Source organism: Dermacentor andersoni, chromosome 3, assembly GCF_023375885.2.
Source record: "Dermacentor andersoni chromosome 3, qqDerAnde1_hic_scaffold, whole genome shotgun sequence".
In the NCBI taxonomy this organism is placed as follows: domain Eukaryota; kingdom Metazoa; phylum Arthropoda; class Arachnida; order Ixodida; family Ixodidae; genus Dermacentor; species Dermacentor andersoni.
Genome location: NC_092816.1, coordinates 138,318,316 through 138,330,815, shown reverse-complemented (window position 1 = coordinate 138,330,815; position 12,500 = coordinate 138,318,316). Strand labels below are relative to the sequence as shown.

The following is a 12,500-nucleotide window of genomic DNA, read 5'->3' as shown; positions in this document are numbered from 1 at the left end:
AACGAAAGTGAATAGAAGGGTTCGAAAACGTTACATGCCAGTTCTCGCTGTTTTCAGAAAAAAAAAAAAACAGAAAGAAAAAGAAGCTTTGATCACACACGAAGTTTATATCTTGAGAAACAGGGAGGATTGCGAGGAGCGATATGCGGGCAAATATTTACGTGTCTGTCGTCTAGGCATTAAACGAAAATTGCTAAAGCTTAGTTCTCGGCCTGTTTAAAGGCGTTATACTAAACGCTTCAAAAGTTTCTCCGGTTTCCTGAGAGGACCGAAATCGGTAGAGATTTGATATTTTGAAGAAAGGAAAGCCACTTTACGAGTGACTTGTTTCGATAGTTTGAGACATGCACGGTAATCTGCTCTGAAAATATTTAGTCAACTCTCATTTTCTGTCAAGTTTTATGCTAATTACAAAGCATTAGTTGGTTTTACCTGGTCTCATACGGATACTATGAATGGCAGGGTGTTCATATTTCGTTGAAGCATGAAGAACGTTGCTATTGATCAGCGATAACTATTTACTCTGTATAGGTTAATTAGATCTTTCCTACAAGGTCGCTCATTCAAGCATTCCGTACTGTCATCATTCCATTATTTGCAATGTTTCTCATGTTCCTCGTTTCTCAGGGGGAGAGGTACACTATGGGGAATGGTCTCGCGAACTAAAATGTGTGTGGACGGATTACTGCCCTTGCGAAAATTTCTTCACAGTTCTGAAATGCCTCATGTGCGGGTAATGTCTTACACGTGGCAATCAGAATCAGAATCAGAAGTTGTTATTGGAAGTTTGATCACATTACTAGTATTTAGTATGCAGAAGGGCATTCATCTATGGGCAATGTTTCAAAGTATGTGACACAATTGCAGGCAACTGGAACTCTTACTGCAACTAGTCGAAAGAAACAACTTCGCTCGAAATTTGATTGTAATTCTGCGAGGTTGCACAGATCTGCTGTCTTTTGTTCGAGCAGTGTGCTTCCATTGAGTTACAGCAAAAAAGATGTTGCGAGATTTAGTCGTTTATTGAAAAACTGCTGCTTTTATTTCGCATTTTTATATTCTGCATCGCCAAGAAGCTGTTCGCAGGCGTCATTATATTCGGCATGGGGAAGCATAAGATATATGCAATATTACAAGCTTATACGTCGCTCGACAACGACATGACTTGATGATCACACCCTTTCATGACATTAATTGTTTTAAGTATTCGTCTTTTCTAGAACAATAACCGACGGGTACCCACTGCTTAAAGAATGTACAGTCGAGCTTCTCTGCAACGAAATGACCTGTATAACGAAGGAATCGTGCAGCCGCGATTCTAGTGTGAGCTGTGTGATGCGCGACTTTTACAACGAAGTAACCTTTATAAAGACGATTTTGAAGGAGCCAAGCACTACGCTATATATGCGTTCGATTGTAGCTTTAGAAAGTACCGGCTTATTTTGCCTCTCGCTTCAACTGAGCTCTTTTGCAATCGTTATTGCCTGTATGTTCTTCTACACATTGCTTTGGTTCCAAATGTTCGTTTTACCCTGTTACTGCGCGCTTGCTAGTTTAGTATTTATATTTTCAAGATAACCGTTTCTTTATTTTCATATATTGTACTGCTTTAAACTGTTGTTATGCCTCAATTGTATTCTTCAACTCTCTGCCCAACATTGTGATTTCTTTTTCTGCTTTATTGCGAAAACTCCCTGCAAGAACCCCAATATTGATAAAGGTAGAGGTATTTTTAAATAAATAAATAAATAAGGCTATGCATGATCGGAATGTGCAGATTTATTGAACAGCGCATTTTCATCTGTATTTACACAGGAAGACACCACATCATCACCATCCCTTGACAATCTCATTAACATATCAATGCCAGAAATAATTGTTGGCGAAGCAGCTATTTTTTCTTTAATAAATAAACTTAAAGTTTCTTCCGCATCTGATCACACTGGCAATAATAATAAAGTGTTAAAACATTTGTCACCTAGTTTATCACCTATATTGCGTGCACTCTTCTCGCAGTCTTTATCAACTAACACTATTCCGCACGACTGGAAAGTGGCAAAAGTCATACCCATTTTTAAGTCCGGAGACCTAACTCACCCATTAAATTACCGCCCCATCTCCTTTACTAGTATTATTTGTCAATTACTTCAACACATCTTGTATACTGAAATCATTAACTACTTAGGCGACCACAAAATTATTGTTGATTACCAACATGGCTTTCGTCGTGGTTATTCATGCGAAACACAGTTAGCCGGCTTTTTACATGACTTGCATTCATACCTAGACCTAGGGTTTCAAGTTGATGCTATCTTCCTGGATATCTCAAAAGCTTTCGATTAAATTAAATTATGGGGTTCTACGTGCCAAAACCACTTTCTGATTATGAGGCACGCCGTAGTGGGGGACTCCGGAAATTTCGACCACCTGGGGTTCTTTAACGTGCACCTAAATCTAAGTACACGGGTGTTTTCACATTTCGCCCCCATCGAAATGCGGCCGCCGTGGCCGGCATTCGTTCCCGCGACCTTGTGCTCAGCAGCCTAACACCATAGCCACTGAGCAACCACGGCGGGTCAAGCTTTCGATCGCGTTGCTCACGATAGACTAGTACTGAAGCTGATGAACCTTAAAATACACCCAACCGTTATTGGATGGATTAAGGATTTCCTTTCATCCAGAGTACAATACGCGTCCGTTAACAACAGTGATTCCTCTTCTACCAAAGTAACCTCCGGTGTTCCGCAGGGCAGCGTTCTTGGCCCTTTACTTCTTTTAATCTATATTATTCACCTGCCTAATTGTGTGTCTTCCCACATCAGACTTTTTGCCGATGACTGCGTAATATATCGATTAATTTCATGCGACAATGACAAAGATATTCTTCAAACCGATCTTAACGCTATTAACACATTGTGTTCAACTTGGTTGATGACTCTTAATACAGCTAAAATGAAGTTATCATTTACTAGGCGCAACCACCGTATTCCAACATCGTACGTAATATATAACAGCATAATTGAACTTACAACTTCATATAAGTACCTTGGTGTTCACTTACAGTCTGATCTAACGCGGCATCATCACATCCGCCTGACGTTGGCATCAGCTAACCGCTCATTAGGCCTCCTCAAACCCAACCTTAAGCATGCTCCAGCTAAACCACGCAGACTAGCATACATCACATTATTACGCCCAAAAATCGAGTGTGCACCAGCTATCTGGGATCCTTGTCAAACATATATCACCCAAGAAATCGTATCACTGCAAAACCGCGCGGCCCGTTTCATTTTTTCTGATTATTCACCCTATACTAGCATATCAGCACTAAAAGCTCGCGCTGAGCTTGACGACTTATCTCATCGCCGCAGAATTGCCCGCCTCTCGCTGCTGCACAAACTTTATCATCATCTGCACCTTCACCGTATCTTCGAACCAGCGACAGCCTTCTTTCCACGCACAGACCATATCTTCAAGATAAAACGCATAAGTTGTCTCTAAGCTAAATATGCTAACTCCTTCGTTCCCCGAACAATTGTTGCACGGAATAACCTACCATCCCACATTGCTACTCAAACCGGTTTCGCAACCTTTCAGGAACTTTTACGCAATAGTTACGTGTAAATATCCACCATGTACTGTTTTAACGTTTCTTCATACGTTGTTCAGTGTATATATTGTTTTGATCATTTGTTTTACCGTTCTGCGTGTATATTGTACAAGTGTATTCATATCTCATTAATTTGTTAGGGTGACAACTGACGCACTTAAGAGCAACACCTCGTTTTACTTCTTTTACATTGTGCCTATTTAATACCCTTAATTTGTTTTCTCAGACAGTTTTGTATTTTCTATCTGGTTTTCACTTGACTAATCTATTTGTGTAGTTTGCTAGACATCCTACCTTTGTATAACTTTTGTGTTTTTTGTAAAACATTTCTACAACTTTTGTGCATTTTAGTTTTTATTTTTCGTAACGCGCAAAGCTCGCATTCTTTCATCTATCCGTTCCCCCTATGTAATACCCCTTCGGGGGCCTTTAGGAGTATTATGAAATAAAAATAAAATAAATTAATGATCGACCGAAGGACGTTGTACATTAAGCGGTGAACGCGAATACTGTCTTTCGTGAGCTATTTAGTATTGTTCCTGACTTCTCCTAATTTCATACTGCACACAGCCTGGACGACGCCTAGGTCGGTATGTGAGCTCGAACTCTGGTGTCTAAGATGTCGTAAAAGTAAATTATATTTACTAGAGCGAAATGTTGCGCAGAAGTAATCCGACCAAATTATACCTATGATGGATATACACCAATTTTTCAACAATGTGGCGCGGCTTCGTTGATATAACGTGATAGTTAAAGTTGCCGCCTTCTTTTAAAAAAAAAACTTAGTCTTGTGCCTACTTTACAAGTAACTTACCTCAAGACTAGAGAAATATTTTACTTTTACGCTCACAGGTAAAGAGCTTGTGTTTTAATATCACATGCGTTTTCCGCCCACTTAGCAATCTCCGTAAATCGAGTAATCTTAGCAAAATCAAGGAAATTGCGAAGATTACTAAAAGGTAAAAAAGGCACCAGATACTCAAGAACAAGCCTTCTTACCAATAAATACTGCCAAGCCATTCAATCTTTTTTTTTTTCGTTTTCATGATCTTGGCGGCAATGTTGCCAGCCGCTACGCTGAGGAAAGAACGGTACTCCCTACTGTTCTCACCCCACATTTCGCTGTCAGCCTCGTGCCCGTCGTAGAACTGCGTGGGGTAGCGGAACCCAATGTCCGTGCCATTTTTTCCTGGGTTGTCGCTCTCGAAGTAGTGCAGTGTGTACGTCAGTCCCGCGTCAACGTGGTAGCCGAAGTGCACGCACGCGGCGAAGTACACGGTAGAACAGGTGCTCACCAGGCTGGACTCGTCTGTGAACGCCTTCCGATCTGCGCCGGCGCGGTGTGACGTGAAAGCGGTAATCGTTGGGACTAAGGTGGCATTCTTACCGGCGACTGGTAAAGGTCCGCGACTGGTTACTGAGGAGCTGTTCATCATCATCATCATCATCATCATCATCATCATCATCATCATCATCATCATCAGCCTGGTTATGCCCACTGCAGGGCAAAGGCCTCTCCCATACTTCTCCAACTACCCCGGTCATGTACTAATTGTGGCCATGTTGTTCCTGCAAACTTCTTAATCTCATCCGCCCACCTAACATTCTGCCGCCCTCTACTACGCTTTCCTTCCCTTGGAATCCATTCCGTAACTCTTAATGACCATCGGTTATCTTCCCTCCGCATTACGTGTCCTGCCCATGCCCATTTCTTTTTCTTGATTTCAACTAAGATATCATTAACTCGCGTTTGTTCCCTCACCCGATCTGCTCTTTTCTTATCCCTTAACGTTACACCTATCATTCTTCTTTCCATAGCTCGTTGCGTCTTCCTCAATTTAAGTAGAACCCTTTTCGTAAGCCTCCAGGTTTCTGCCCCGTACGTGAGTACTGGTAAGACACAGCTGTTATAAACTTTTCTCTTGAGGGATAATGGCAACCTGCTGTTCATGATCTGAGAATGCCTGCCAAACGCACCTCAGCCCATTCTTATTCTTCTGATTATTTCAGTCTCATGATCCGGATCCGCAGTCACTACTTGTCCTAAGTAGATGTATTCCCTTACCACTTCCAGTGCCTCACTACCTATTGTAAACTGCTGTTCCCTTCCGAGACTGTTAAACATTACTTTAGTTTTCTGCAGATTAATTTTTAGACCCACCCTTCGGCTTTGCCTCTCCAGGTCAGTGAGCATGCATTGCAGTTGGTCCCCTAAGTTACTAAGCAAGGCAATAAGCGAATCGCAAGTTACTAAGGTATTCTCCATTAACTCTTATCCCCAATTCTTCCCAATCCAGGTCTCTGAATACCTCCTGTAAACACGCTGTGAATAGCATCGGAGAGATCGTATCTCCCTGCCTGACGCCTTTCTTTATTGGGATTTTGTTGCTTTCTTTATGAAGGACTACCATGGCTGTGGAGCCGCTATAGAAATCTTTCAGTATTTTTACATACGGCTCGTCTACACTCTGATTCCGCAATGCCTCCATGACTGCTGAGGTTTCGACTGAATCAAACGCTTTCTCGTAATCAATGAAAGCTATATATAAAGGTTGGTTATATTCCGCACATTTTTCTATCATCTGATTGATAGTGTGAATATGGTCTATTGTTGAGTAGCCTTTACGGAATCCTGCCTGGTCCTTTGGTTGACGTAAGTCTAAGGTGTTCCTGATTCTATTTGCAATTACCTTAGTTAATACTTTGTAGGCAACGGACAGTAAACTGATCGGTCTATAATTTTTCAAGTCTTTGGCGTCCCCTTTCTTATGGATTAGGATTATGTTAGCGTTTTTCCAAGATTCCGGTACGCTCGAAGTCCTGAGGCATTGCGTATACAGGGTGGCTAGTTTCTCTAGAACAATCTGCCCACCGTCCTTCAACAAATCTGCTGTTACCTGATCCTCCCCAGCTGCCTTCCCCCTTTGCATAGCTCCCAAGGCTTTCTTTACTTCTTGCGGTGTTACCTGTGGGATTTCGAATTCCTCTAGACTATTCTCTTCCATGATCGTCGTGGGTGTGACTGGTACTGTATAAATCTCTATAGAACTCCTCAGCCACTTGAACTATCTCAACCATATTAGTAAGGATATTGCCAGCTTTGTCTCTTAACGCATACATCTGATTCTTGCCAATACCTAGTTTCTTCTTCACTGCTTTTAGGCTTCCTGCGTTCCTGAGAGCATGTTCAATTCTATCCATGTTATACTTCCTTATGTCATTTGTCTTACGCTTGTTGCTTAACTTCGAAAGTTCTGCCAGTTCTATTCTAGCTGTAGGGTTAGAGGCTTTCATACATTGGCGTTTCTTGATCAGATCTTTCGTCTCCTGCGATAGCTTACTGGTATCCTGTCTAACGGAGTTACCACCGACTTCTATTGCAGACTCCTTAATGATGCCCACAAGATTGTCGTTCATTGCTTCAACACTAAGGTCCTCTTCCTGAGTCGAAGCCGAATACCTGTTCTGTAGCTTGATCTGGAATTCCTCTATTTTCCCTCTTACCGCTAACTCATTGATCGGCTTCTTATGTACCAGTTTCTTCCATTCCCTCCTCAGGTCTAGGCTAATTCGACTTCTTACCATCCTATGGTCACTGCAGCGCACCTTGCCGAGCACGAATACACCTTGTATGATGCCAGGGTTCGCGCAGAGTATGAAGTCGATTTCATTTCTAGTTTCGCCGTTCGGGCTCCTCCACGTCCATTTTCGGCTATCTCGCTTGCGGAAGAAGGTATTCATTATCCGCATATTATTCTGTTCCGCAAACTCTACTAATAACTCTCCCCTGCTATTCCTAGTGCCTATGCCATATTCCCCCCCTGCCTTGTCTCCAGCCTGCTTCTTGCCTACCTTGGCATTGAAGTCGCCCATCAGTATACTGTATTTTGTTTTGACTTTACCCATCCCCGATTCTACGTCTTCATAGAAGCTTTCGACTTCCTGGTCATCATGACTGGATGTAGGGGCGTAGACCTGTATAACCTTCATTTTGTACCTCTTATTAAGTTTCACAACAAGGCCTGCCACCCTCTCGTTAATGCTGTAGAATTCCTGTATGTTACCAGCTATGTTCTTATTAATCAGGAATCCGACTCCTAGTTCCCGTCTCTCCGCTAAGCCCCGGTAGCACAGGACGTGCCCGCTTTTTAGCACTGTATATGCTTCTTTTGGCCTCCTAACTTCACTGAGCCCTATTATATCCCATTTACTGCCCTCTAATTCCTCCAATAGCACTGCTAGACTCGCCTCACTAGATAACGTTCTAGCGTTAAACGTTGCCAGGTTCATATTCCAATGGCGGCCTGTCCGGCGACCCATTTTCGCACTGGCGACCACGACCTACCCGTCCACACGGCGAAATTTCGTGCGGTTGCTGCTGATCAGGTATATACTCGCACAAACATGGCCACGTAAAAAAAAAAGAACTATCAGCGTATTTTGATGTGCTTCTCTCGCGTCGCTAATTGGTTCAGCAGCTTTTTGAATCCAGTTGCGAAACTGAAGAACCAGTCAGTGAACGACTTCAAGAAATTGGTCGCTTTTCGGCCAAAGCGAGATCTCCACCAACCTAGTCGCGCGAGCTCTTTCAGTCGCCTGTGTGAACGCCGCTTATCCAAGCGCAACGACCACTCGCGACCTCTCGGGCCACAGTGAACGGCATGGTGACAAGTGTCATGCTTCGAAGTTATGCATGCAATCGGAATTACTAGTTTGAGAAATGGCTGTATAGCTTGGCGGGATCGCAAACACAAGTGTAGCGAACTTTAACCATTTCGACTGTCCGAGTTCCCGCTTACGGAACACTTTTGCGTAACCACCTAATCAGAGTACTAATCAGTGTTTTATGCTCAATGTGGTAGCGAGAAACTATTTTTTTTAATAAGGAAGTAGGAAGCGAGATGAGAACAGAAGCATAACATACACGAGCGGTGGAGCGTCAAGTCACAAACGAGCAGTGACATCATAAAATAATAACCTTACACAGAGGCCGGTAAAATTTCTTTCTTTCTTTCCATTGCTAAAAATACAATGGCGGGGGCTAAGATAAAAGCTGCAGTGAGGCAGCTTGAGGTGCCCTTAGCCCTCGTGTTACATGGTGGCAGTGGGTCGCGCAATCAACCGTCAAAATTGGGAAGTGCCATATGTGTACAACATGTAAACTGTTTAATTGTGGATAATATTAACGTGCTTGCACCAGTCTCGGAGAAAAATTTTTTTTTTCCTAAATTAAACGTTAACTTCTGAGGCCGCCGTAAGGGAGTCCGGAATAATTCTGCCCACCTGGGGTTCATTAACGCGCACCCAGTGTACAGCACGCGGGGATTTCGCATTCTGCCCCGACCGAAATGAGGCCGCCGCCGGCAGGATCGAACCCGCAACTTCGTGCTCAGCAGCGCAACGCCTTACATCCGCCTGAGCTATTTGCGGCTGTTCAAAATTTTGTGTTTTTTCTACCATCGTCTCTCGCCCCCGGGGTGATATAGCAAAGCTTCTCGACTAACTACACTAACCAAGCAATCAGGCCTCAGGGCAGGTTGACAATTTCATAGCCGCAGAGCTTGTATTATACAGACTATACAGGACAGTTTTGCACAGGGCAGTGTTGGGCTACACTATAGCACGCCGCCATCACAGTCGCATTGGTAGAACCTGAAATGTGGTCCTAGTAAGCACGTCTAGAGCTAACATTGTGTTTTGCTTGGACTCCACAAGATCAGGCTGGCAGTGGAAACTTCAGCAACGGCGAATCGCACACAAGCCAACATAATATACTTAACATGAACATTTTCTTTGTGTTTTCGAGGAGCTTTAGAAAACCTCAAGCCTAATACAACTGACATTGTTGGCCTGATTCCATATGGATTCTGTGCAAATCTTTAAATATTATTTCGAACTTGAACTTTATGGGGATCAGTTAGAAATAACGATTGATACTTCTGTTGTACACGGTGTCGGCACCTGCCTGCTTATTGGGGTAGTGAACTTATTGCAACTGTATTCAGTAAACACTACAACAAAGCGGTATCGAATTTATCAGCTTAATTTGTATGCTTTACTGCAACAGTATTTTTGCGCATCAATAATACTTTAGTGCTTATTATCCCATGCTATTCATTTAATGCACAGTTTTATTTGGTACGTTATCATGAAAGGTATTGGCGCATGGATTGCCTTTCCGAAGTGGGCAATCTTATTGTTTACCTTGATCAACTTTAATACTACTTTCCTGTTTAGTTGTTTGTTTGCTTGTTCGCTTATTTGTTTGTCTTGCATCGCGTAAGTCCTGACTGCCCATAGTGTCCATGCTCTAAATCTACGACGCCATTTGTAACAAGATATTTAGCAGTCAGTGAAGGTTTACTGCGACATCATCCATAGAGTTTAACAAGCATACCTTCAGAAACCTGAGTAGGACCATCCTTCAGTGGTGCAGCTACGTTGTGACTTGTAATCTCGTGACAGGCTAATTTAGCATGCCTCTCACGAGATGCTCACTTTCGGCTCATTTAAAGATTATTTGCTCTTAGACTTGACTCACAAAGGCTATCTTGGCTTCGAAATTTTTTGACGTTTTGTAGGCTGTTAACAGTAGCAAATTCTTCGTCTTCTCTTTCTGATGTGGCTTCTCACGTGCCACAAGGCAGTGTTTTGAGTGCTCTGCTTTTTTTTAATTTACATTAATGACTTACCCCCTAACATTTCCTTCTGCATGCGACTATTTGCCGATGATTACATTATAGATAAAGCTATTAAAAGTGCTGATGACCACATCTGCTTTCAAAATAATCTTAACCAAATCCATTCCTCGTGTCGAAATGGGATAATGACCCTCAACTCGTCAAAGTGCAAAATAGTTTCCTTTTCTCGTAAACAATCAAATTCAAACTTTTCCTACTCAATAAACAACTCTCCAGTGGCTAATATAAGTATTTGGGCTTAAATCTCATGTCTAATCTTTCATGGAAAACCCATATCACTAGCATATGCGCTAAAGCATCTCAAACACTGGGTTATTTACGTCGAAACCTACGTCACTCACCTGCTAGTACACGAAAATTAGCTTATGTAACCTTCGTCTGTCCGCAGTTTGAATTCACTTCATCAATCTGGTCCCCTCATCAAGATTACCTAATTTCAATGTTAGAAGCAGTAAAGACCAGAGCCGCCAGATTCATTTAATCTAACTACGACCGGTACTCTAGTGTCACTCGAATTAAAGCAGACATCTCCCTTCGAGCATCATGTACCCTTAGAACAATCACATTGTTATGTCTGATACGCAGATGTATTCACGGCCCAATGCAACATAAATTACTCCTTGTGACCCCACTACGTACTTCCAGGCGTTTTCATAATCGTCTCAGCCTCAAGCGAATGTTTGGTAGAACCAAAGCTCTTAATTCCTCAGCGTTGCCACAAGCCATTGCACTCTAGAAGAATCTTTCTGATAGCCTTCTCTCCATCACTAGTCGCGAAACATTTCGCAAAAATTTGTACACAACCTTCTTGTAAAGTTGTGTGTTAAGTATAGTCTAGAATTTTTATAGTCATGAACAACGTCAATCGGTTCTTGTTTGCGCTTTATGTAGCTTTGTTGCACTTCCTCCCTCATCATTTAATGTCCACCTGTGGTGTATTTATAAATAAATTATAAAAACTTTTAGTGGTGTTAATAGGCCTCTGGCCATCAAGTGCAGCCGTTTTCTATTTGTGTTAGGACATTGTGTATTTCTTCACAGTCGTTTGTATATCTCGGTTATTTCCAGGCTGTCTTCCAGTGGTTTCACTCAAGATACAGCTACATATTTCGCCAATAAACTTTTCTTTTAGTGAGATGTATTGCTATGCTGCTTTTTATCACATCGCTGTGCTACTCTATGGGTAATTGCATAACAAAACGTAAGACAACTATGTTTTCCAGAAAAAACATTTAGGCACTATACTAAGCTCACACGCATAAAGAATTCCGAGCACTTTAGGACAGATGTCTGTAACGACGCTGAAGCTTATCCGTGTTTAAAGGTCGTACATCGTGCCTTGCTTTTACTTTTCACTTAATGAAAATACTAAATTCTGGAGATTTACGTGTGGGAACAATTCTCTGATTATCAGGCATGCTGCAGTGGGCGACTCCGCAATGATTTTGAACATATGGAGTTCCTTAACGTACACCTAAATCCAAGTACGGAAGCGTTTCTGCATTTCGCCCACACCAAAATTGGGCCGCGGCGGCCGTAATCGAAACCACGACCTCGAGCTTGATTTTCCCTCAGAAAATGTGTTTCTGCTAAATGTAAGCGTGCTCATTATCCACGTACTCGTTATCAATCTTACATCTCACTCGCATGATTTGCATCTCGACAAGTACAGTACATTCGGCTGCTGATAATGCTGCCGTATTTGCTCACACCGTTTCCTCGTTTAGCCTTTCACGACATGTCGGTTATACAGTTATGGTTCTGCGGTCACTATGCCCTAGGTGCGACGAGTTGCGTCAGCTTTTTAAGGGCATCTTGTAAAACCTTAAGTTTACGCATTATGCGCAATCATTGCTTTCCGAAAAATCTTGCGAGTGTAAGCGATCGAAAGGGCAGCAAAAACGATTTGCTTCGCTTGAATAGTGCTTGAATAAACTCATTCAAGCATTTGCTTCAATGTAAATTTAACGTTCTGTTTCCATTTCTAAAGTGAGATATAAATATTGCAATGCACGTTAGTTTACAAACTGCAAAAAAAAATCACCGACGATTACGATACTCTCTAATGTGAATTTTTAGCGCAGCTCCACACGTGTTTTCATTTCGCGGTATACTGGCTGGCGCGGGCGATCTGTTTCGTGCGGCCCGTTGTAAACGGAGCGATGTGTGGCGCGACTGCTTCGCTAATG

General features: G+C 42.4%; 1 protein-coding gene across 1 annotated transcript in view; it reads right to left on the bottom strand.

Annotated features, from left to right (window-relative positions):
- Positions 1-12,500, bottom strand: part of LOC126525018 (phospholipid-transporting ATPase ABCA3-like) — a 51,075-nt gene that overhangs the window by 37,722 nt on the left and 853 nt on the right. Inside the window, exon 2 of the mRNA XM_050173078.3 lies at positions 4,722-4,937. Coding sequence (XP_050029035.3) covers positions 4,722-4,937 — 216 coding nt within the window. The remainder of the gene's footprint in view (positions 1-4,721; positions 4,938-12,500) is intronic.